This window comes from Lepisosteus platostomus, chromosome 13, assembly GCF_059453375.1.
Source record: "Lepisosteus platostomus isolate fLepPlt1 chromosome 13, fLepPlt1.hap1, whole genome shotgun sequence".
Classification (NCBI taxonomy): domain Eukaryota; kingdom Metazoa; phylum Chordata; class Actinopteri; order Semionotiformes; family Lepisosteidae; genus Lepisosteus; species Lepisosteus platostomus.
In genome coordinates, this window is record NC_142623.1 from 38,325,298 (window position 1) to 38,351,285 (window position 25,988).

The following is a 25,988-nucleotide window of genomic DNA, read 5'->3' on the forward strand; positions in this document are numbered from 1 at the left end:
TTCTGTTCAGTGCATGTAAAGAAAGATCACATAAAAAGTCAAACTAGATAATGACATGCTAACAAAGGACTTATATGACAATTAAAATAAGGATTCAAATCTGAATGGATAATGAATTAAATATGATAGGCTCCAAAAAATAGGAATGTTGGGGATGTACAGAATTGTCTCTTGGCTTTTTTAAAATTTCTCTGTTTTCGTTTAATACTTTTTTTACAAGTTCAACACATCTGACATTATGTTGTTGGGTTAATCATGGCATTAATGTTACTTACTAGATTATCAGTACATAACGTGGAACATAACCATTATAGGACACTGAAAGTCGCAATGGAAGATATGGCAGAATCACATAAATATATTTTGAATGCTGATGTTTTTCAGCATTTTGGCTGTGAGAGGGAAACAGCATGAAGCTAAACTGGAAAGGAATTCAAACCAAAAGACTTTGGCTACAAAAGGAACTTTTTATTTTTAGATGTTCAGATGTTTTTTTAATATTTTGTGGAGACAAAAGTTCATTATTACAGTATGATACAACTGTGTGGTTTGGCTGCTGGAGTTGTATTTGCAATTTGTTTCAGAAATACACGTCTTGGATAAAATGAACTAGACATTACCTTTCGGCTTTCTTTTGCTTCGGTTCATACCATGCACACATGCTACATTTATTGAAAAAGCTCTTTTAAAAAATAAAACATGGAGTATTTTAATCTAATTTATGAGGGCCTCAATATACTACAAACAAAATCATCACTGAACATTGCACCAAACTGTGACTACATCACTGAACATGAAATGATTCATTTTTGTTGTTGTCAATTTGATTCATTATTAGCCTTTGGCATGAAAAAGCATAGAAATATTCACTTACCCAAATATTTAGTCTGTATTTTTTTACATTTTTGAGTAAAAGGTAAGAAAAACATTGAAAGACATACACCCGCTGAAATTTCAAGTGTAAGAATACATTCCACAGAAAAAGAATAGCTTTCAATGAGTTAACAAAAACAGCTGGCTTGAATAGCTTTAAAGCATTTCTCTCTTTAAAGAAGTTACTTGGCACGGTTGAGTTGCCTGCTGGAGTGACTTCTTACAACCTTCTGAAATAGGTCCTCTGAAAAATGATAAGAAGAAGAGATAAAAAAATGAATTGACAAGACCATATGCTAAAGAATGACTTTTCACAAATATAAAGTAAAGATTAAAAGTAATTCAGGGTTTTTCTACTCTGCTGATAGTAAGAATGTTATTATGTAATATGGTATGTTAAAATTAGTTTTTAAAGCCTGTATTTAAGTTCAAAGGCAGTGCAATTGTTTTTATTTTGTTTTCTAGAAACGGGATTATAATTCCCAATATACTAAAATCTTTTGTGTGTTGTTTCATATAGTGTTTCTCTGATGGATACTCGATTTTCTGATTTCATTAGGAAGGAAAACTAGAATATGTTAAATAATAAATAAATATTGTTTACCATTTCTCATGACCACTTCTGGTGACTGGAAAAGAGAAATCAATAAACAATCATTGTAAAAATAATTAATAATAATAATAAAAATAAGAAGAATGCTGTTCTAAAAACCTGTGTTCAGTGACAATATTAATAAACTGAAAACACTTTAAGGCTTGATATTTTAACACGATGACTGCAAATTAAAAATGGTTAATTGAAAAAAACAAAAATTGCAAATAGAGAATAGATATTTAAATGCTTAAAGGTGAAGACTAGTTTGTTTCTTTCAGAAGGAGTTTGTTCAGGATTATGAATACTGAAATGCTTTGTAAACATATGTATACACTCTGTAGAAGCCATTATCAGCAATTCATTTGTTTTTGTTTTGTTTAAAGAAATAAAACAAAATTTAATAGGATGCATGTAATATGAAATATAGACAATAGTAAGCAGCACATTAATATTAAGGATGTTAACTCCAGAATGGCCCTTCTTGCATAGAAACTAGGAAAAAAAAAACACACAAAGAACTGCCAATACACCTCTGTCCTAGACTGCCAGAAAGTGCTTTTACAGCAGCAATAACCCTTTATTATGACAGGTTGTTTATTATACTGCAAGTAGTTTCATTTCTTTTGATTGTGGCCAAATAGCAGCACATATAATAACATAAGACAGCAGAGAGTGAGAACAATACTGACCTTATCCCGATCTTTTCAAATAAATTCTCAATCTTAATGAACAGATTTAGAGAAAATGCCATCTATTTTCCTTTGCTTTTCAGTTAGAGTTCAAATGTGTGTTGTGGCAATCTACACTCCTAGTCACTAAACTGTTTTGACCAGCGTGTTCATCTCAATCACTTTTCTGAGCATCATGTTAGAAGCTGTATGTCAATTGAAACTGAAATGTGATCCTTTACACAATGAGACTTGTAAGTGTTGGATGAGTAAGAAGTCTGTAAAAGTACCACAGAGATGCAGTGTGCTAGTGGTAAACATCATGAAGTGTTTATTAATTTCAGAAAGATAACTCACTCTAAAAGCAGAAGCTTGTCTGAAGTCATGTTGACTTGAAACACTGGGGTCATCTCCTGAAGTCTTGGCAGCTGGAATACACAGAAGGATTTAAAAACCAACACAAGTCGGTGATGAAATCTTTGACTAAACAAGTCACTATGAGTGTTCACATAGACATGGTAATTGTAATGGGCTTGAATAACAAACAAAATCTGAATGTTTTAAAGTATGTTGTTTACAAGCGACAAATTATACATTTTCATATTAATGGTTAGTGTGCCATTTTTTGGTGTTGCTTTTACAATGGCATACCTCTGTTTACAAGAATTTAGACAATCATTGCCTTTTCAATCCCAATTTAACATAGGAATAGTGAATGACAAAAATATGGAATATTAGTAATGGTGCCGCTGCTAAAATTTCTAAACTAGACTGTTCGCTTCTTAAATTAAGATCTCTTACGAAGTGGCTGAATGACAGAGCCAACAGCGTGGACAACTCCATTGGTGGCCATCATGTCCGCTTCATTCACAGGCACTTTGTTGACATACACTGTGTAGTTTTTCTGAAGGAAAAGTCAATGTTTTTAGTAACTGGCATTCAGATGAAAAAAACAGGATTGTACAGTATATGCTAAACATACTAAATATCTAGATCCTTAAAATCAAGTAGAATGTTTTTATGTTGTGTGAGGATATTGCTGTTTTATTTTTAAACATTTTTGCAATTGTTTTTCTCCATGTGTGGAATGAGCAAACCTTCAGATATAATTGGCACCTAGGCTCCGATGTCTTCCTCTGATGTCTTCCTCAGAACTGTTATCATGAAAGCTAGCCATGTCATGTACAGAATGAATGGATGAGAAATACACCCACACATGCCAAGAAAATGGATGTAAAGGACAGGGTGTTCCTCACCTTTGCAACATTTCAAAGGAGCCACGTGAGGTTTCACATGTCAAGGAAGAAAATGCAGTTTGAGACTCACCATGCTGAGCTCCAGACGTTCTCCCTGTAGAGGTTGTATTCTGGTGTGAGAGCCAACCCCCCCACTGACCAGGATCTCCTGTCCAATGTGGTACTTCAGGACATTGGCCAACTGGCGAGGGTTTCCTGTAGTATGAATAAAGGGAATCAGGGCTCAGAAAATACATCATTAAGAAAACATTTTAAATGATTAGAACTGTAATAAACATTCCCATCTTCCTTTTAATATCTGTCTGCTGGATCATATGCTGGAATCATTACCACATACAGATTATTGATTGGTTGAAATCAGCAATATTCACTCCTGGTCTTGGGGGATTGTCATTTCTCCTGGTTCTCATTCCACCCTGGACTCAGATTAATAACTTAATTTAGATTAAACGTTCATTTAATTGGTCTTTGTTACAATGATTCCAATGATTCTTTCTCATTGATTAAAAATGATTTAGAATACCTGACTTCCGCCCTGAAGGACCAGGAGTGATTATCACTGGTTAAGACAGAAGATGTGAAAGTGCCATTTGGCGCACAACAGGTTGCCCTCTGGTTAGGACACCCTGTCCATTACAGGGAAAGAGAAGTAGTGTCACGGATGTCACCCGCGGGGTCAAAGTATAGTTCAACATTCTGTCATGGATGTTGGAAAGGCATGCCGTGGAATGACAAGGAGAGCAGTAGAGACCCTCTGTGTATCGGCAAAAAGGGGGAACATGGAGGTTAGCCCAGGCTCAGGGGGTCGGACAATGTCGCTATAGAAACCTATGACCTCAGGACACAAACGTGGGGCAACCTGGTAATAGGCGGGACTCACAACATCCATATCCTCAATGCTGAGAAAGGAGGAGAGCAGACACAGGAAGTAAATAGGCTACACAACAAGACACTCCGGAAAGACATGAATAATCACAGCGACCTAGGAACAGGACAGAAGTAGAGCGCCCTCTAGGTGTACCAGGCATGATAGTTCCCCCCCCCCCCCCTCCCTTTAAGGGGAGGCTCCTGACGCCCAAAAAAGAGCTACACAGCACTGGGGGGAGGAAAAACCTCATTTAACTGAAAGGAAACCTCCGGGAGTCAACAACTGAGAGCTACCCCCTCCTCTGGGATAAAAAACCTTTATTGAGTAGAGGAAGGGGGGGGCAGACCGGGTTCTGGAGGAGCGAGACAAAAAAATCAGACCAAACACATTAAAAAATACGCACAACAAAAAATAAACCCTGACGGAACAGGGGAAAAAACAACACATAAAAAAAATAACTCACAATAGACAGGGATACCAGGGGGCATGGAAGCCCAGACCAGGGGCCACGGAAGCCCGGAACCAGGGAGACCAGCGGACATGGGAGCCCGTGGACAGAGAGACTGGCAGGCGTGGGAACCCGGGACAGAGAGACTGGGGGGCCTGGGGGCCCGGGACAGACAAAACACGTAAAAAATCACGCACAACAAAAATAAACCCTGGTGGAACAGGGGAACAAACAACATGTAAAAAATAACTCACAACAGATAGGGAGAGCAGGGGGCATGGAAGCCCTGAACCAGGAGTAAAAATTCCAAAAACCCGGGAACACATTTTTTTTAAAAAAAAAGCCGCTCGCGGGGTCTAGTGTAGGCTCAGCATTCTGTCACGGATGTCGGAAAGGAATGCCGTGGAATCACAAGGAAAGCAGTAGAAACCTTATGCGTAGCGACCTCTAGGTGTAACAGCGTGACAGTACCCCCCCCCCCCCCCTTCAAGGGCTGCTCCTGACACCCAAAAAAGAGCTGCACAGCACTGGGGGGAAAAAAGAAAAACCTCATTTAACTGAAAGGAAACCTCTGGGAGTCCACGGCTGAGAGCTACCCCCTCCTCCGGGGTAAAAAACCTTTATTGAGTAGAGGAGAGAGCAGGAGAGAAGTAGAGAGCTCCCTAGGTGTACCGGGTGTGACAAGTAGTGGATGTATTTGAATATCTATGTATTAAGATCGCAGTCTCATCCAAGCATAAAAACAACAATCCCTTTCCTTCTGTTTGATGAATAAAAACCTTCATCTAAGTTGAAGGGCAAATGTGAAGCTTACTTTTTGGATGATGAAAAACACAAGAAATTAATCAATACAGCATGTTCTGCTCTGCGGTGAATAGGCGGAAACAGAATGGATGTGCAATAAGTGAAAACAGAACAAATTTAATAGCCATTTAAATAAAATGTTTTGTTACAAGGAAATGAAAAATACCACCAGATTGCATCTGGACGTATTGCAAACTGTACTCTTTTAGATAAATGTAAAAAGAGTTCACAAGAGGAAAGTGCATCCCACAGTGTTTGAAAAAAAACATAGAAGTCTTTTATTATTTCGCAACACCTGGTGAGCTGTTCAACTTCCACTTTCAGTCTTCCACTTTTCATTCTTAACTGAAATACACAATATGGCCTTTCCTGTACATTGCAATTAGTAGCAGAATGGTCCCTGAGAAAGAGGATCCAGATGGTAAGCATCATATTCTGTACTGACATAATGTGACCTAAAACCACTAACAATTTACAATACAGTACAGCTAAGAGACACCAGAATAAAGTCCCAGTTTAGTCACTGTTTGGAATTGGAATACGTAATGTTCTTTTTCTGAATGATGATAATGTTTGGCTTTCTTGGGAAACAATAAAACATCTGAGAAAGGCTTTGGAATAAATTTAAACAAATAAGAAACATGTGCCTAAATAGCTTATTACATATATTTTGTGTCTTAATGTGAAATGTTTTGGGCTAAATAGGCTCAAATTTGAGTCCGCTGCAATTAAGATATTTTTTTTTCTAATCTGAGTCCATTTTTGAAATATTCATCAAACATCTTTGGTCAATATAATAAAGAGTAGGATAAATCTTCCAAGCCAGGGGATATTTGACAACATATATATAACAAATATATAACTGCCATAACTGCCATATATAACACATTTTATAACTGCCAGTTACAAAATACAACAGTTACAATGGATACACCAGTTGTGTATCTCATGTGTAGCATGGGTTAATTTAGCATGGAAAGAACCAATTCACCCTTCCAGAAGAGCTTTTTAGTAAGTTCATGTAGACAGGAAGCTTTTACATAACTGTCTTCATGAAGAATATTTGTAAAAGCCACGCTGTTGTCTCATTTTGGCCATATAAGTCCAATGGTAGTGCTAAAGTTGTTAACATAACTCAAGAGCAATCCATCTCAAGTACTTAAAACTGATGTGTGTGTGTATAATTGCTATTTTATTTTAAATGTTTGGTTCAGACAATCCTGCACCAAGCCAAATATTAGCCACTTGTTTTCTTGGGAAAATAAATGAAATATTTATCAGTAGAACACAACTTAGCAGGGGAGGTGCAGATCAAGTTTTCAGTAATCTTCAAGTGATGAAATTACAAGAATTATGAACTAGCTCTAAGTGCCAAACAAGAAGAGTACTGAAGTATTTTCTTCAACTTTACTTGTTTGAAAAAACTTAAAAGCTTCACATAAGTTACAACTGTTCCCTCTGCAATATTTACATCTACATAGCTGACTCACGGTATAGTCTGGTGTACTTTGCTTCTGTTGAGCACAGATTTGTTTAGATTTTTACACATTGATAAACCACCATTTTCATGTGCAGTAATTGATCAGAAGGAAACATTTCACATGAACAGTATCTTGTTAAACAAATAGAAAAACAATTCTGAATAGAACTGGTAGCAAAAAATATGTCTTAAAATTCATGCTGCTGAAACTAATCTGATTTGATACACATCTTAAATGTGTTAACATGAAGAATAGTGATTTTCTGTAACTAGACACTTATTAATGGCCCTTTGTGGAAAAGAATTCTGTTCAACCTCACCATTCTCTAGTTCACGCGTCTCAGACTTTTTCAGCTAATGGCAAACTTTTTGCGGCACATGCAATTATTTTAAAATAATCAGCACTAATGCTCAAAAAATAATATTTATTTCAAATTGAAACAGACTACAATTTTAAATGAGACATATTTAACCACTTTTTGACTAGAGTTTCAATGTGAAATGTGAGCTTGTTCCAATGCACATAACTGTGTATTATTTAGTTCAATGTTGGAAAGAACTCTTGTTGGAAAGAATGCAAAGCTCCTGATCTACACTTCTAAATACAATTCCTTTTGATTTCACAACATATCAGTTCACTGTGTTGTTATTTTACTACTTAGTACTGAAGATTGAAAGGCATATCCCAATAAAAAAAATATTTTTAACAACTGAATCTCACAGACCGATTTATAAATTAGCCTTCACACATATGTTCTAATGGATTATATTGCTATGCATTTTGGTTATAATTATAATTTATTATCCTTTATTGCCTTTTCATTTTCAATACATACGCTCCTTCAGTTTAGTCTGCCAGAGCTAGTGCATATTATCGAACACCAGTTTTAAAAAGAATACTGTTCTTAGATCAAATAAAGTTTAAGAGTTATAAAACATGTGCTCTACTTGAAGGACAGACATAGAATCTCTTTCAGGAGCAGTTGAAAATAGTCGTTATTTTAATGGTATAAGCGGTGTGGTGCCTTCAGTCAACCTTGAATGGCACAAGGGAGGAAGTCTAGCATTTCCTCTCCATTACACAGAAGTATTCAGTTTTCTCCAAGCTGCAATAAGATAAATCATTACCCATGAGTTTGTTCAGTTCCCCTTGAGGCATGGCACGGAAGGCTTCATTGGTGGGGGCAAAGACTGTGAGCGTCCCAGCTCCATTCATCATTTCTGTGAGGCCTGCCCTCTGAATGGCACCGACCAGGGTACTGCAACAGAAAGAGAGTCTCCCTAAGCCTGACGCCTCATTCCAGACTGAAAAAACAACGAAAGTAAGAATAAAACAAGGATGGTGAAAAATGTTAGCACTGCTTCCTGCACAGCTGTTAAGGTAAGAGCTCTTACTGAATTACCCAAGTAAAAAAACTGAAGAACTGTTAAAATTCTTCAGACTTTTAAGGCAGAGTATTTGGCAACTAAATCTTATGCTGAAGAGCTGCAGTGAAAAAAACTATTGGAAAATAAGGTTAAGGGTGAAATTGCACAGCATGTAAAAGTCAATTTCAAAATTTCTAGAATCTTTGCCACGTCAGTATATTGGTTGTTATACTACGGTACCTTCAAGTAAACATGGTAATACAGTACAAACAGGAAATAGCCAGTCTCAGCTACCTGAAGCGATTGTCACCCTTTAGAACATCCATGACAGTTCCCACAGGTGGAGTAAGAACTTTGTCCACATTAAAGAGAGATCCATATCGACCCTTTTTGTCATGAGCTGCAATGCAGGCGTTCTCAATACACAGAGCCTGAGGAAGAGAGAATAACCCCAGTAGTGTACAGTAAGTACATTGTATGTACATGATGAAGGGTACTACATAAATCAAAATATAATCGTAATAGATAACGGATTTTGTCAAAAGAAGTCTTGGATCAAGACTGTCATAAGCCATCATCAAGATGAAAAAGCTTGTTTCTTTTTTGGATAAGCCAAGAAAGGCCACAGAGTGCACTTCTCTGCCAATACAATTGGTTTGGCAAAATTACAACACATAGAATGCTTGAGGAAATTACATCAGTGTTAATTCTGGGAATCTGTTTTCATCCAGGCGTTTATGAAACCAGTGAAGAACATGTACTCTTCCTTGGGAAACTCACATTGCGGTAGACAAACACTCTCAGCTTCTGTCCGTCTACAGTCTCCAATTGTTGTCCATGATACAGATGCTTGGAGGACAGTTGTCCCTTCACAATATGTTTCTTCAATACCTTCCTCAATGCAGGTGTGATCGACACGCTTGCATCTGAACAGAAATGTTAAACAGCCAGTTACAATGTATAAGATTAAGGTGATACATCTGCATGTCATATTTCTTTTTTTAAAGCTAAATGGCAAAAAAACTAGATACAGTAGTTGTCATATTGTTATTATTTAGCAATTTGTGCTGCCCCTGCAAGTTTCTTTTGATTCACTGATGATGCTAATTTTTTCATGTTACATTGTCAAACAAGGATAAGAAAGAAAATTACTGTAAAGGTATTCCAAATATGTACAATTCTATACACTGTGCTCTTCAATAAATATACAAAATTATAATAATATTTGTATTGTATAATTGTATTGAAAGATCTTGAAACACTCAAGTTTTGTTTCAGTCCATAAAGCAAGGTTTTCTATACATACTGTAGTAGTAACTTTCATTCTTGGCCTACAGAAAAGTTTTTCTGGCTTTAAAACCTTTTAAGGGCGATGTAAAAATCACATCAAAAACAGGCAGTGATTCTCAACCTTTGTTTCGTCAGGCACTATGACACAATCATATAAAGGACCTGTCCTCACCTGGGAAGGCATCATTCTGAGGAGCTATCAGGGTAAAGGCATCAGTCCCAGTGAGATAAGAGTTCAGTCCAGCATCAGCAAAAAGCCTAATCGCCGTGGTAACAGTGGAACCCTGGGCCAACTCAAACAGGGTCTTAGCTAATTAGAAACATAATACAAAATGAAAAATATTAATCCACACAATCTTACTAGAATGTTACTATTAATGATCACACCATAATTCAGTTTTTTATACCGCTGTTCAGCACATGCTCTTATACAGTATTTCATGTTTGAAGATAAAACTTGTGTCCAGTTAAAAAAATAAAGAAAAAAATCACTGACTTCATCACATTTCTGACACTGATAAAAATATGCTTTCATTAATGGATTTTGGTTGTGAGGAAATGGTTTAAAAAAAGGCACTAGAACTCAACATTGGGATAGGACACCTCAAAATATGTGCTGTTTTCAACTTCAACTTTTAACTTTCAACTTGACCTGAAAGAGGTATTCTAGAGGTATTCTGTTTCATAAACCCTTGACTTAAACAAAACAAAAGAAACAAAATATTTCTAAAAGTGCTTTCTTCAAAGGGCCGAAAATAACAATAACAGCACTGTTTTATTATAGATTATATGGCATGTGTGTTAAATGAAGTTGTTGTGTTGTGTACCAGAGTCGGGGATGAGAAGCTCATCGATGTAGTGAATGACTCCATTGGTTCCCAGGTGATCCTTGCTGGAGATGATGGCCTTGCCATTGAGAGTCATCTCTCCCCCTTCACAGCCAACCTCCAAGACCGTGCCCTGCAGTGTTTCCATGGGAGTGCCCGCCATGATAGCCTCAGAGCACTGAATGGAGTTCAGAATGTGATAGTTCAACAAGTCTGGAACAAATAAAAGAAAATCGGGGGAATCCTTGCATTAACTTTAGGATAAATAAAATACCAAGTAATAATTGCCTTGCTGCTTAATTCCGCTCATCTTTTCATCTATTACTGTTTATTTAACCATGAATAAATAAGATGTGAAATATCTGGCAAGCATTCAGTATGCAGTAAGTTTTCATGAAGCCGTTTTTGCTATTTGTTTCACATTTTGAAAAGAGATCACGTCTACCACAGCACATAAACGTATTGCTTATTGAACACTTCCTTCAACTATGGTGCCCTTACCTTTCAGGGCCACCGGGTCTCCCAGAATCCTGTTCAGTGTCTCGGGAGGGATTTTCTCAAAGGCTTCATTGGTTGGAGCAAACACAGTGAAATGACCATCTTTTTCCAGAAGAGTTGTTAGCCCTGCTGCAGCCACAGCAGTCTGACACACAAAATGGAACACAAAGAGACGCCTTACATTAGGATTTCACAAATTTACATAAACAAACTAGAATTATACTAAATGATATAGTGCTGCAACCGCCCATAATTGTACTGTGCCTTATCCAAGATAGCTATCCAGAATCATTTATACTTTGAATTTAACATAAGCATGTCTGAAATTTGTATGAAGAAGTACTGTGAAAAATTTCCACTGGAAATGTTTTAAGTACTTTATGAAAATCCTTTTCCGTTTTTTTTTTTTCAAACTTCATGCACAGAGGTGCTAAAGTTAAAAGCGATAAGCATACAAGAATGTGTTATATTAACTGACTGTACAAAAATGTAGTTCTGTGCCAAAAACAATTTGCTTCCAGTCTAGCAAACAGTGAAAAATCTGACTTATGTCTGGCGAAGCAAATTTCACATCTGCATAGAACATATATGTACAGTGCCAATCCCTCTTTAATCTGAATAATGTTAAACATTTTGATTTGCAGCATAAGGGAAATATGCAGTAATATATCAGATTTACTCTTCTATTTGAGCAGGGGTTCCCTTAAACCGAGCAGTGGCAGGTTTAGGCATACTACTCGTGTTCTGAAAGGGTTTAAAGGGGAGCCAGAAAACTCACGCGCAGAGTGTCCAAGGTCTCGTCTATCTCAATGGTCTGGTGAATGTTATTGGTGATGGCTGTAATGACCTTGTCAACCACATGTACCATGCCATTGGTAGCATGTTGGTCAGTCTTCACAAGACGGGCACAGTTCACTGTCACGATCTACAAAGAATACAGATGTTAATGATGCATTATTCTCCTTTCCATCTATAAATAATCTTTTGGAAAAATAAATACATTTTTGGAAGCTTTAGATTGCATCATCTCAGTCTAAATTACTTTTCATTCACAGCTTCTTTGACAGCTCCAAATGAGATGGCCGATAAATGGAGTAACAGCTGAAGCACAGCTGTCCCAATGGAGAAGGGAAAAGGCCCTCCTGTTTCTGACTCAGCAGATGCATTGAGAGGTGATACTCACTCCGTTGGGATAATGGTGGATGTGCACGTCAAAGTCCTGGTACATGGAAGGGATAGCCATTCCGTGTTTCAGATCTTCAGAGGTCAAGCGCTTGTTAACCATGTGGTAATGCAGAGCATTCAGCAGCTCAATGTTGACATTGCTAACCAGGGCATCCAGAATTTCCTAGAATTCACAAGTAATACATGTAATGACATGACACAGTAAGTCTTATTATTTATATTCATTCATCACCAGTAAGCCCCCTTACTCTGATGAGGGTCACTGCAAGCTGGAGACAACCACAACCCTGGACATTATGCCAGATCATTACAGGGCTGTGGACAAAGGAACAAATAGCAATGGCTAATCAGACCTAGCCAGCATATCACTGGGAAGTGTCCTGTCTGGGGGAGTGTCATGTGCTCTTTTATCTCCATAGCACTACAGAAACTAGAATAAGCTTGGGATAAGCTTAGGTGGCTTGGATATAGAAAATACATACCTATGACTAATTTGATATTTTTAGTTCATCATTCCATATGATAAGTAAGGCTTTTGCAAATAAAAAGTCACAATGCACTTTAGCGTTAATGTGTGTTAATACAAATTTCTGGTCAAACATTCCAACGTGTGAATACAACATATTTTATCTGGTTAATAAAGGAGCTAATTTAATGGGGGAAAATAACATGAGTAAATACTTCTATGTTCTTGGGGCAGGAAGAAGCCTGCACACAAACCATTTGTATGTGAACTCCAGCGGTTTAGAGTTTTGGGACCCAACTCAAAGAGTAAATATATTGAGAGGTTTGCTTACATTGGGAAGGGCTGCCCAGGCCTCATTGCTGGGGGCAAACATGGTGTAGCTCCCTGGCCCTTCTATTTCAGGCTGCAGGCCAGCTCTCTCAGAGTACATCTTGGTGGTGGTTGCTCCTACCACTCCCAGAGTGTTGTAGATGTTGCTAAGAGGCAGGGCTGGAGGACAAAGAGACCAAACCAACTATGTTAACATCACCTTTTAAAATTCTCTTTTTAGGGGCGATATGTTTCTGTCTATGTATGTTTTTTTTAATAAAGAACATACGTTTCCGAAGGATAACAGTCATAGAGTGTTCAAGAAATTACTCCTCCAAACAGGTGGAAACTGTTTACAAAATGCAAAATTAAGCAAAATATCAGAGATTTGCCTCAAGCTTCATGCTTATTCCTTGGATTTTTTTAGATCTTACAAAACAGCTACAAACTCTTACAAACAACTTTTTTTTAGCTTAAAACCCATGAATTCCTCTTAGGGTTCTACAGTATATATGAAAAATTATTTGCCACATTCTTTGCTTCTATGAGATACAATTATACATACAGAACCATGAATGCTTTGATCAGTCTCTAAAATGTTCAAAGTTAACACGTACTTAACAAGTTTTACTCAAAAATCTCTTGGGTTGTCTAATTGATAGATGATGATTACATAGACTTTCAGCCTCACAATCAACAGCAAAGTTACGAAAACATGAAATCAGTTGGTGTCACTGTCACAAGGTGCTAAAGCAGGAGTGTGTTTGAATGAACCAAAAAGAAAAACTGCAGATCATTGTAAGTGAATAAAGCATTATCTCCTAGCAAGTGCACTAGGTTATAGTGGCAGTTTCCAAATTTCCAATCAATTTAATCGATAGTCGTATGTCTGTCCTTGTTGTTAGTGGCAAAAAAGGAACGATCAAAGTCTTTTATACCTTACTGTATGTATAGATGTCGAGCATGTGGCCTACCTGCTGGACAACCCTTTTCTCCAGGAACTTTCTCATATCCAGGGCAGCATTCGTAGGTGATCACCCTAATAATAATACGCTTGATTATTCACACATTTCTTAGAATTGTCTTGCTTTTTGAAGAAATCAGTCTTTTGTATTATAATCTATAATAATATATAGCATGTTAAACCCAGTCCATTTTTCTTCAGAACTGACACAACAGTGAAAGGGAAGAAAAATATAATGAAAAACAAATACTGTCAGGACTACAATAAATCTTTTAGCTCTCATTTAGACTATTGTAGTGTTATTTTTTTTCCATCATTCTTTTCATGCTATAGCTTTTGCATGGCATAGTGCCAACAAAATTACAGCAGCGGTGAGCACATCTGTTTTCTGTGTAATGATTTAAGCCTAGCCATTAAAAAACATACCCAACTGCTTAGATAAACATTTTGTTGCTATGGATTTCTATCCTCACAGAAATATTTTTACTACATTATTTGTATGAAATACCTCTATAATGAAGTCTCTTTATTTTACTGTATTTTTAAGTATAAAGTACAGTAAATAGACTATAATGTACACAAAAGCAAAATGATGCCATTCAACTGTTTGCTGAGGTGGCAGTGAAAGAGATGAACTATTTGAACTGTTTGAATGAACTATAAAACCTCACTATCTGGAGAAATGGGAATAGCATTTCAGATATTTCCATTCTAAATTAATACAGTTATTCTTTGTCATGGATAGCGGTATACCCATTTCCCTGCAGGGTAGCTGAATCCAGGCACCTAAATATTGACAATAAGAAGTTCCTAAGCTAAGACAGCAATGCCTCTGATGGACACGTTTCAAAACTCTTGCCTATAAAAATAGACGAGCTATTCTGGCTCCTGACTAATAGAATCCAGTCATCAAGCTGCTGATGCAACTGCTGGTATCCTTTTAACTACAGAGAGCTGCAGCCAGAAGAGGTCCAATTCAAATAACCAGACCACGTACAGTATTCATGTTAACATCATATAACCACTGAGTACTTTTGCCACTCTTATGCATACCATCTAATTTTATATGGACCAAGAAAAGCTGAAAACTTAGGTTTTTGACACTATGGAGAAAGAAAAATTAAATATATGTGACCCAAATACCGTATTGAGATTTGATGATTGAGTAGTAAAATTTAAACCAAAAAAGATAACAGCTGCTTATGAGATATCATTAAAACATATATGTGAAAATAAAATAACCAGGCTTCATTCAAAGCTTCGTTTTAATGTAGCTATCCATTTTAGAAATTCATTTGGGATTACTGACCTCATTACGACATCTGCTCTGACCAGCTTTAAGTATATTTGTAAACAAACCAACATAGCCAACATACAAACATGTTAAAACTAATTTTTCTTACTAATTCTTAGCATTTGTTAAAAAGCAGTCCCTTGCAGGGCACACACAGACATAAACACTGGGCCAATTCTACCAAAGTAAACTAAATCTACCAGAATGGCTTTGAACTGTGAGCAGAAACCAGATCAGCTAGAGAAAACCCAAGTAAACACGGGGAAAGCATACAAAATCCACTGCAAGACAGCAATGATAAGCACTGTGCCACCACACCAACCTATAATATATATATATATTGTAACATTTCTTTCATACAACCAATGAAACAATTTTTTTTTCCTCTGAGTTTTACAGAGATATGTTTTGAAGGTGTCAAGTAATATAAAATGAAAGTGCAATTCAGCATAGACAGCAGTATTGTATTAGAATCAGTAATAATACTGAAAACACCATAAATTTGGTAATGTGAAAGGACACCAGTTTTATTTTATTAATTTTGGGTTAATCATACCATTGAAGGAGACAGTTCAAAACACTTAAAATTTATATGGCCCACATAACCACAATCTGGGGAATCCCATCACAGTACTTTCTTATATTGAAGGAAATCACTGATGCACTGGACCTTATTCAGTATACTGTTAAAGGATGATTAAGAAGATTTTACTTTTTTTTTTCCTTGTCCTGTGTGTTATCTTGCCTTGAACATTAACAGCTCATCTGGAATGAGCAGCCCACTGGGGAGTAAATATGGGAAAGATTAAAGACAAAAAAATGTCAGATCAAGTGAAATGTAAAACAGAGGATAACAGCTGGAGGAGTTACATTGTAACAGTGTACCAGCCCTCAACACTAAGCCCTTAATTTACCCTGTAACAATGTACCAGCCTTCAACACTAAGACCTACTTAGAGCCCAGCCCTTGCAGTTGTATTCTGTATGGGCATGCAGAAAAGTGATAGTAGGACAGTGGAAACAAAGGTAGACTGTCTTTCAGGTCTTTGAAGTATCATACAAACCTCCATGTCTAAGGGTATCATGTTGTTTGATGTACTGAATTAAAAGGGTGGTAGTTTAGAAATGAGGCAAGCCATCCAGTTATCTTCTAAACACAAAAATAAAAAAAACAATTTTATAGATGTTACTTAAGATACAATTGGAATTTTGCATGATATTTTTTACTTTTCTTTTCTCTACAGAGCTAGAGGCTCCACTTTCAAGTCATTCCAAGTCATGTCTGAGCATATTTAAAAGTGATTATGATCATTTTTTCCAGCCACATCTTCTCAGGATATGGCTCATTACAGTAAAAGAACATAATGTTAGAACGTTAGGTTATACAACTAACTGTTTAAAGTGGAATGATTCTTTTTTTAATTGAAGACTTATTTGAGTATATATTAAATTATTTACGGCTGGAGGGGAGGGCAGCTTTTCAGGTGTTCTGGTTACTGTACCATCCAAAGATAGGCTAGGTTCACTTGTGTCTCTAAATTATACCTGTTTGTGACTGGCTATTCATCCAGGGTGTAGTGTAACCTTGTGCCCTATCCTTTCAGAATGGCTCCAGGTTGTCACAAACCTTACATTGCTTAAGAGGCTTTCTGATAATGGACAGATGTACAAAGCTATTTATTTTAAATGTAAGACTAAACATAGAGGAAAAGAGTATGAACACTAATACTTTCTCCGAAAAATAATGTAACAAAAGTGCTAACACTGTACCTAATTAACATTACATACTTCAGTGTGTTTGGGAAGTCTTTAGACCTCAGCTGAACCGTATAAAATACTTTAAATGCATGGTTAAACAGAAACTAGTAACACCTTATTGTGGTACGTATCTTAAGATTAAGGCTATAGAACAATTCTTAAATTCACAGACATGTCAGAACATTCAGAATCCAAAACCGAAGGTCTACACTGAATAAAAACACAGATGGTAATGTAATACCTATTTTTCTTTTGCCAACATAAACAAAGGTGGTAGTCAGAGACTTCTGACAAACCAAAAACATCAATGGTCCATAATTCAAGCAATGTGCTTCTCCAGCTTTCCAATGGCACAGAGGCAAGTAGCCCTCCAGAAAAAAAAATGACTAAGTGGCCCTTTGCTCTAAGGTCGTCTGTCCTCTCTAATGCCCCAGTTTGTCTGTTTTATACATTCTCTCTGCTCCTTTGGCTAAACCTTTCCAAAGGTCAATATATCTGCAATAGTTCCCCCTTAACGTTGAGGGATGTCTGTCTGCTTCCAGTGTAGTTCACTTTATTCAGGCAATCAGATTAAAAACTTCAAAAGCATGGAAATAAATTCAAAACTTGCAATTGCAAACTGCCGTTTTTAAAAATTATAAACCGATTGTTCATATTTATTGTTTTGTTTTTTTCCATTTTATTGTGCTGCAGTGATACAACCCTTTTGGCCTGGCCATCACCATTAATGAGAATGTCATCTCAGCTGACACATCTGGTTAAATAAAAGTTTAAATAACAGACAAAATTGAATAAAATAAGCACTGACTTTAATTTCTATCAAGAACTCCTTCCGAATGATAAATCATTTTTTAATCAACCAGTTCTTACCCTTACAAAATAATATATACACACAGAGTGTGCTACTGATGTTTAATGGTATGAAATAGATCACTATAATATAATGTAGAAGTACTTAGAAATAATTTAATCAACAGACCAGACCTGCTAGTACAACAACACTGAGTTCTTAATCTTTATCTTGCAGCAAACCATATCCCTCAAATGTAATGCAAAAATTAAAGAATTGTAGTCTAATTGGTAGATGAAATCGCGGTCTGCATTTGCACTGAGTCTCTGGTTCATCGGGCATGCAGCTTCCAAACGTTCTGCAGCAACTATTTGAGTTCCTGAATGTGGCTTGATCCTTTAATAAATACTTTGTGGATTTCAGGCTATATGGCTACATGAAAGGGAAGAAGTCTGGGAAGCAGAGTTGTCAGCAAGACTGAGATCATTCAGAACAAGCCACGAGTGGTTTTATACAATAGCTTATGCATAGCATTGAAATTCATTGGACTTTGGCCGGCACCTCCATGGTGAGTCCTAGATGAGCTAACAAGAAAAAATAGAGAATGACTTCACATGTTGCACATAAGGAAAAAATCAAATCTTTGTGTACAGATCTTCTAAGTTCAAATGTATGGATAAAATGAGCTAGTAAAACAGAAACAATACCTCAGTGTAGTGGCATCTCATCTAAACATTGACACAAGAAACCAAGAAGAACACAGAGCAGCTGAGGGTGGGCAGCTTTCTCAAAATCGAACTATGAATGACTTTAAGGACCAGCCATGCACTTTGAGAGAAGCAAATTCTTTTCCGCCCAAGACCCTAATAAAAACATCCTTCATTTAAGGATTCAATTTAAGAGAGCCTGCTATACATTTGGAACAAGTGGTGCTACTGTGACAAGGAAACAGGACCTTTCTATTGGTGGCTAATTATTGCCATGGCCCACCAAGAGATCACACAGGACAAGTGACTTTAAGCCTCCCTTTGCCCCCCCTGTGGGCCGCACACACAAAGAGAGGGATTGTTAACCTATCCACACAGCAGGACTGGCTGCCCACAGCTTCCCCTGCTTTAAAAGAGCAAAAGTTTAAAAGCCCCCAGTGGAAGTTCATAAATAATATGGAGTTCAACGGTTTTCCAAAGACACAGCTATTTCCGTAGCTTTGTCTAGCTAACAGATACGCTGTCTTGCCACGAACTTTGCTGTACTGTATTATATAGTAAGTAAAACAATCCTTTATTACCATAACAGGTGAGATAAAACAAAAATGGTCAAATAAAGCCCTGTAAAAAGATTCAGAACAAATACTTTGAGGAAAGTGAATTTAAAAGCTTTTTTTATTTCCTGAGAACCACAGTAGCATATACTAAATTTTCTTTCACTAATAAAAAAAGTTTAATATTCTCCTTTTTGATCAAAATAAAATACATAAACAGAACAAAAATCCTAAGATTTAAAAATGGACCTGCTATGATATTGTATCACTGCTTAATTATTTTCTCCAACATTTGTGATACCTGATTTCTTCTGCAGATTTTTGATCATTGCTATTGATAATAACAACTGTTATATAATTGTAAATAATAATAATTGCTTACACTTATATAGCACTTTTCTGGACACTCCACTCAAAGCACTTTACAGGTAATGGGGACTCCCCTCCTCCACCACCAATGTGCAGCTTCCACCTGGATGATGCAACGGCAGCCATAGTGCGCCAGAACGCTCACCACACATCAGCTATCAGTGGGGAGGAGAGCAGAGTAATGTAGCCAATTCATAGAGGGGAATTATTAGGAGGCCATGATTGGTAAGGGCCAATTGGAAATTTGGCCAGGACACCGGGGTTACACCCCTACTCTTTTTGAGAGTCAGGACCTCGGTTTTACGTCTCATCCGAAGGACAGCGCCTGTTTACAGTATAGTGTCCCCATCACTATACTGGGGCATTAGGACCCACATGGACCGCAGGGTGAGCGCCCCCTGCTGGCCCCACTAACACCTCTTCCAGCAGCAACCTTAGTTTTTCCCAGGAGGTCTCCCATCCAGGTACTGACCAGGCTCACAGCTGCTTAGCTTCAGTGGGTTGGCAGTTGTGAGTTCCAGGGTGATATGGCTGCTGGCCAATGGATTTAATCTCATTTTTATCACTTTCTCCCTGTCCCAGGACCCCTGTCTCTCTGGTCTGGGCTTCCATGCTCCCTGGTCTCCCTATTTTTTGTGAGTCATTTTTATGTGTTGTTTGTTCCCCTGTTCCATCAGGGCTTATTTTTTGTTGTGCATGCTTTTTTAAGTGTTTTGTCTGGGTTTTTGTCTCGCTCCCCCGGAGCCCTACCTGCCCCCCCCTCTACTCAATAAAGGTTTTTACCCCGGAGGAGGGGGTAGCTCAGCCGTGGACTCCCGGAGGTTTCCTTTCAGTTAAATTAGGTTTTTCCTCCCCCCCAGTGCTGTGGAGCTCATTTTTTTATCAGTGGAAAATTTGGCTTGTATGCATACATTCTTCTTTCAAGAAATGTAAACATGTTTCTTTGAAAAAAATGTCATTTTGACAAAAGTTCTTTTGAATATTATACCCACCATATTTTGTTTACATTGCTGTTAATAGTCTCCTCACACACATGTTTATGGTTAAGTTTTTTTAGTGCAGATACAGAATGGCAATGTATATTCTCTGTACAATAAGGAACAACTAATCCTGAAAGATTGACAAGCCTTGAAGAGAAAAATAATTAAGCTCTTTAAGTTGTTAAGGCCATTATCCTTTTAACAGAGCTCTGCAGGCCTGTAAAGGTGTAACTTCTAAAATCAAATACAAAGACAATTAGACCACTTTCTCTTCACTAGCTTATTGCGTGTCCTCTTATTGTGTATTGTATGTTTCATTATCTGTAGCGATCTATGTTTCGATCTTTTCAGAAGTTAAATATCCTCCAAGATTCCACCACCTGGGTAACATGAAGCAGCAATTCTACAGCAACAGCGCAACTACAGGACAGATCAAGCACGGAACAAACAAATTATTGCTTCTCCTAATGACTTACCTTCGCAAGATTAAACCTGAATGTAAAATGGCACTTGAAAGAACTAACCAAACATTTTGTTTCTGTAGCAAATAGCTTTAAGTATTGATCTAGACTAGCCAAAGTCAGTCTTTTCTGTAATATTGTATGTCTCTTGTGTACTTATATAACTTGTGTTTACCTCCTTCATAAGAAATCAATGACAGGTTAGTAGGTGCTACCAGATGTTCCTGTAAACTGAATAATCAAAGGTTCTTAGTGAGGTACAGTAGCTCACAACTGACTAAGCATCAATAAAGTTGAGTGAGTTGGCTCTGAATGCAGTATCCTTGGTTACTAAAAAAATAACTTTTTCATAATATATCTATTTATCGTCAGCATGAAGACCAACACATGATATTAAAAAGCTTACTCATAACTGTTAAGATGTACAGTATGATTTCTTCCCAGAATTATAATTACTTGCTGAAGTCGATGACACAGAATTAGAAGGCTTCTCTTAAATCTTGTGCCAGTTATAACTGTGACGCAAATCTTTTTTTTTCTTGGCCACAATGTGCCAATCCTATGGCTCTAAGAAAAAGGGCAGGGATTCCCAGTCAAATAAAATTACACTATTCTCTTTTATTAAAGCAGCCAAGCTAAATAGGATTTAAATAGAATGGGTTCTTTCTGTAAATGGATAGTATTCTGCTAAGTCTGTTTATATAAATGTGTTCAGACATATACTGTACCTGAAGAAGCTTTTACACAGGAAAATAAGGCAACAAAAAGTTTAAAAAGGTGGTATTGTAGAACACACAAACTAACACAGAATAAGACAATTTACATTATGCTCAGACCAGTTCATTGAATCATTGGAAGGGCTGTGATTATGCTCAGGATTCAATGAGGTGCTGATTTAACGTGCCACACCAATAAAATATGTGCACACCCGAAGAAGGCTCCACAGCCGAAACGTTGTGTTTCCATTCTTCTCTTTTCAGGACTGGAATAAACCTTTCATTTGTTCCTTTGCAAACCAATAGAATTACTGCTACATGCTTAACTACAATAAATTGGCAAACTTCATAAGCATTTTTGTCATTTGTTTCTTGGCATTAGTTGTGGTGGCACAGGGGTTAGCACTGCTGCCTCAGAGCACTGGGGCTTGTGTGGAGTTTGTATGTTTTACCCGTGTTCATGTGGGTTTCCTCCTACAGTCCAAAGACATCCTGGGATGTTAATTAGCTTCTGTGAAAACCTACCCTGGTGTGAGTGTGTGTGTGTCTGTGTTTGTGTGTGCCATTTAATGGACTGGCGTCCCATCCAGGGTGTACCCTGCCTTGCTTGCTGGGATATACCTGTATTGGAGAAAGCCACTAGAAAATGGATGGCTGGATGTTTTCTGGTCATATTTGGCATCAAAATCACACACAGATTATTTTTGTTAAAACAATTGCAAAACTAAGAACAACCTCCAGCAATGAAGAATAATTTGTGGATTAGAGGGCTGTGAAACCCATCTAAGGAAAACATTTCTGTGAGATCAATCACTGGGACACAGGTTAAGAATTTTTCCAGAGTTGTGAAAGCCAGTGTAGGCCAGGCCAGTTCTTGAAATCATTAGCTGGAAACTTAAAAAGGTACTGTTTATGAGCGAGCAGCAAAAATTACATCAGACACAACACGCTACACAGTTCTGTTAAAAGGATCATGGCCTTAACAATTTAATGAACTTAATTATTTATCTCTTCAAAGCATGTCAATCATAACAATAATGTAACACTTTATTGAGTTTTGCCTCTCAAATGAAGTATCCAATGGCCAAGTAAACACAAACACAATCAAAAGATTTTCACAAGGTCATATGAGAATACAGGGCCAGCCTTGCTTAACTTCTGATAGCTGATGAAATCAGGTTAGAAGATGGCAATACAGCTGCCAAAGCATAAACAGTTCATATCTATGTAGATTCATAGTTCATATCTATGTATTAAGACAGATTGAAGCAGACAAAGGTGAGAGACCTATTAGAGACCTAGGATCATAGTACTTTGGTGTACTCTGAGGTGTACATCTTGCTCTTGATACTTGATATTTTAAACCTCTACAAGGAGAGTTCAAATCAAAAGTTTACAACTTCAAGATAGTAGACTAAAGGAATGCTTTAAGGAGCTGAAGAGAAATCAAGCAGGACATGTAAGAAAAAGATGGAGAATGAATAGTAACAGTTTAAACAGATTCTGCATGAGCAGACTAATTAGGACACATACTGCATAAGGGAAGTCCTTTGTAAAACCATAAGGTAAACAAAAGTTTCAGTTAAAGAAAGTGAGTAAAATGGATTGTCTAGATAATGAAATAGAAATGGCTAATAAACTGAATATTTCAGTTACATCATCAGCTCTTAATGGCACCTTTCATTAAGGCATAACTTAATGAAATATGTAAATAAAAGAAAAGTTAGCTGGAAAGCAGGAAACAAAATCAGCTTTCTGTTTCAAATTAGTCTGCAAACTATCTGCTGACTGCTGAAAAATGTGCTCCATTTTTTAAAGGATGTCTAATAATCACCTTGTTCTGAAGTCATGTAATCTGAACATTATTGAAATAAATGTAATTTTTTAATGAGATCATACCTTTAATAGTAAGTCATTATGGTTAGCTGCTAGCTGACCATAATGGCTCACAACCAAATTACTTGGATTACAGTAAAAGGAAAGAATTTGAATTATCTGATCCTTACAACTGAAGCCACTGTTTAGTGTGATTAATATCCGTTTTCAACTTAATGTTTTGGCGGTTTTAAGTTGAAAAGGGGCACTGTCATTAACTTAATCAAATGTAATAACTTCCTGTGCAGTTTGTAAAAAAGCATGCTCAATTCATTTAAGACAGAGATGCCTTTTATATTCAAGTAATATCTCAGATGTATGGTAAACTCTACTATCTCACTCTGACAGCTTTAAAAAATTATGACTTCTAGCTAAAATGTGAGATAATCTCTTGCAGTAGCACAAACCCTCATTGGGGAAAAAAATATTTGATACACATAGAAAATAAGCATACTACCTTATAGGATTAGGTAAATCCAAACCCCAAGATTAACCTTTGAGAATTCTGTATGTAACAATTTATCAAAAAAGGGAAAATATTCTAGTATAGTGAGTAAACTAGTTGAATGATAGTAGAATAGGAGGATTAGAATACATTACAGAGGCAGCAAAGGAAGTAAAAAAAAAGATTTAGACAACAAGACTGGACAAACATGGCAGATGTCATTTAATGTAGACCAGTGCAGATTACATGGAGGTAATAAAAACAACAAATAGAAATACTGAACTAGAAAACTGTACTCATAAAAAAGACTTAGATGTTTCTGTTTACCCATCATTTACATCTTCCAAACCAGAAACAGATAACCTTGGCTCATCTATTTTATTCCATTACAGGACTTTAAGCCTTCCAATAATCTAATTAAAAAACTGCTTCTTAATTGATGAATTGATCCAAGTGCTGAATATCGCTTCGACAATCAATGATTAGCATGAACAAAGATTTGCAATGGAACTGAATGGAAAAACCACAGATGTCCCTTCTTGTTCATTATACTTTAGTGAAACAACATACTACTGTAAAACATAAAAGGCACTCAGAATGTTAGAATATACAGTTAAAACTGCAGAATTTAAATGAAGGGATGTTATGTGCATTGCGCGTGTAAATCACATATCTCAGCCAAATGTAGAATTTTGCTCTAAAGAAATACCCAATTCAGAATATTGTGTACAACTGTGGTCATCAGATACAAGCAATATAGTGCTGCTTTGGAATCAGTCCAGAGAAAAGCAGCCAGACACATTCCCAGGTTTTAAGGAATGTCCTTCTCTGACAGACTAAAAGAACCAAATCATTTTAAGTATTTAACAAAGAGGACTATAAGTGGATATGGTTCAAGTATTCAAAGTCCTCTAGGGCGTTGATTATGGATTGGCAAGGTCCACCCAATGAAGTGCATTTAGAACAGTAAAACTGGAACAAGCTATTCTCTTTTTTTTAAAGTTTGGAACAAACCACCTACAGATGTTAAAGCTGATACATCGGCTTTTTTCAAGAAAACACCTGGATGGGTTCGTCAGATCACTTGGCTACTAGAAATCAAGTACGCATATGACCTCCTCTCGTTTGTAGACTTTTTTATGTTCCTTAAACACAATTCTTTCTGTGTAATTCGACTGTGGTAAAACGTGAAGCTCTTCAGGATGTTTTGTTCAGTTTCGGGTTCTTTCAGAAACCTTTAATTTTTCACCAGTGACAGCACTTTATCTGCATGAAACGTTTCATTCCACGTCACGTGGAGAAAGCTCCTGTATTATGTATTTATGTATTAATGTCTTATAGTCATATTTTAATTCTTCATTTTTAGAAAACCTAACCATTAACATTGTAGTGAAACGCAGAAGAAATAATTGGTTACTTTGAAATACAACCTTAAAATGTGTGCAGCTTCAATCAATCATCAGTACATCTGTTAAGTATTTTATATAACAAACGTACCTCAGAAAAAAAAACATTCAGAAAACGATTTAACCGGAGAAGAGAAAGAAAAAAAACTACTCACGTTGGCTTTCCACAGACTTTGCGGTGGTACCACTGCTTGCAGTTGGTGAAGTATTTTTTGTTGGTTCCTTGAATCTTCTGCATTGCACATACATTTGGACTGCGATTAACAAATTCAAAAATTGCAATCAGTCTTTTCATAATTTATTGCTGGGCAATTCAGATACATCTTATTAAATGATTGTAATTGAGCTTTATTACATTTTCGAATAATAAGTACTAGAAATACGTATGTCACAAAACGTGATTTGATCACGATTGATGAGCAAGGATTATTGCAATTCAACTATATAAAACGTACATACGCGAATCTGTAGTAGTTATATATTCGTGTACTGCATATGCATGCAAATATAATACAGAAGATGAAGAATCTTCATACCCATGCTGTCTGCCTCTGATTCTGCTGTGCTGAAGAACTTGTTGGTAAGGAGACTTCGCTGCAGAAATTAGTGCAACAATGCATAGAGCCAAGGTAAACAAGAGCAGATGCTTCATTTTTGTTCTTTTCCTTAGTTATGTGCCTTTCAAACTCCAGCCAGGTTTCTAGGGGTTGAAGGTAAAGTGAATGATGGAGCTCT

The 25,988-nt window shown here is 36.8% G+C and overlaps 1 protein-coding gene and 1 long non-coding RNA gene across 2 annotated transcripts; one reads left to right on the top strand and one right to left on the bottom strand.

The window, feature by feature from the left end:
• Positions 1–447: 447 nt before the first annotated feature.
• Positions 448–25,988, bottom strand: tgfbi (transforming growth factor, beta-induced). The gene is made up of 17 exons (XM_088604540.1): positions 25,790–25,988; positions 25,409–25,507; positions 13,910–13,974; positions 12,958–13,115; positions 12,159–12,323; positions 11,754–11,900; positions 10,979–11,120; positions 10,478–10,690; positions 9,823–9,960; positions 9,141–9,286; positions 8,655–8,791; positions 8,121–8,251; positions 3,463–3,587; positions 2,938–3,040; positions 2,494–2,564; positions 1,478–1,502; positions 448–1,117 (listed from the first exon to the last, which is right to left on the bottom strand). Exons 1-17 carry the CDS (start codon positions 25,903–25,905, stop codon positions 1,056–1,058), a joined length of 2,043 nt encoding a protein of 680 aa, XP_088460666.1. The 5' UTR covers positions 25,906–25,988; the 3' UTR covers positions 448–1,055.
• LOC148650567 (uncharacterized) lies at positions 8,238–18,329 on the top strand. Its single transcript, XR_015926155.1, has 3 exons — positions 8,238–8,373; positions 12,031–12,147; positions 18,164–18,329. It is a non-coding gene; the product is annotated as an uncharacterized LOC148650567 (long non-coding RNA).

Excerpts from the sequence above, each read along its gene's own strand:
- tgfbi (XM_088604540.1), bottom strand. The coding sequence starts at position 25,905 with ATGAAGCATCTGCTCTTGTTTACCTTGGCTCTATGCATTGTTGCACTA. Across the intron at positions 10,691-10,978 it reads AGACCCGGTGGCCCTGAAAG|ACTTGTTGAACTATCACATT; the intron begins GTAAGGGCACCA and ends TATTTGTTCCAG. Across the intron at positions 9,961-10,477 it reads GCTTCTCATCCCCGACTCTG|CTAAGACCCTGTTTGAGTTG; the intron begins GTACACAACACA and ends GTTTCTAATTAG.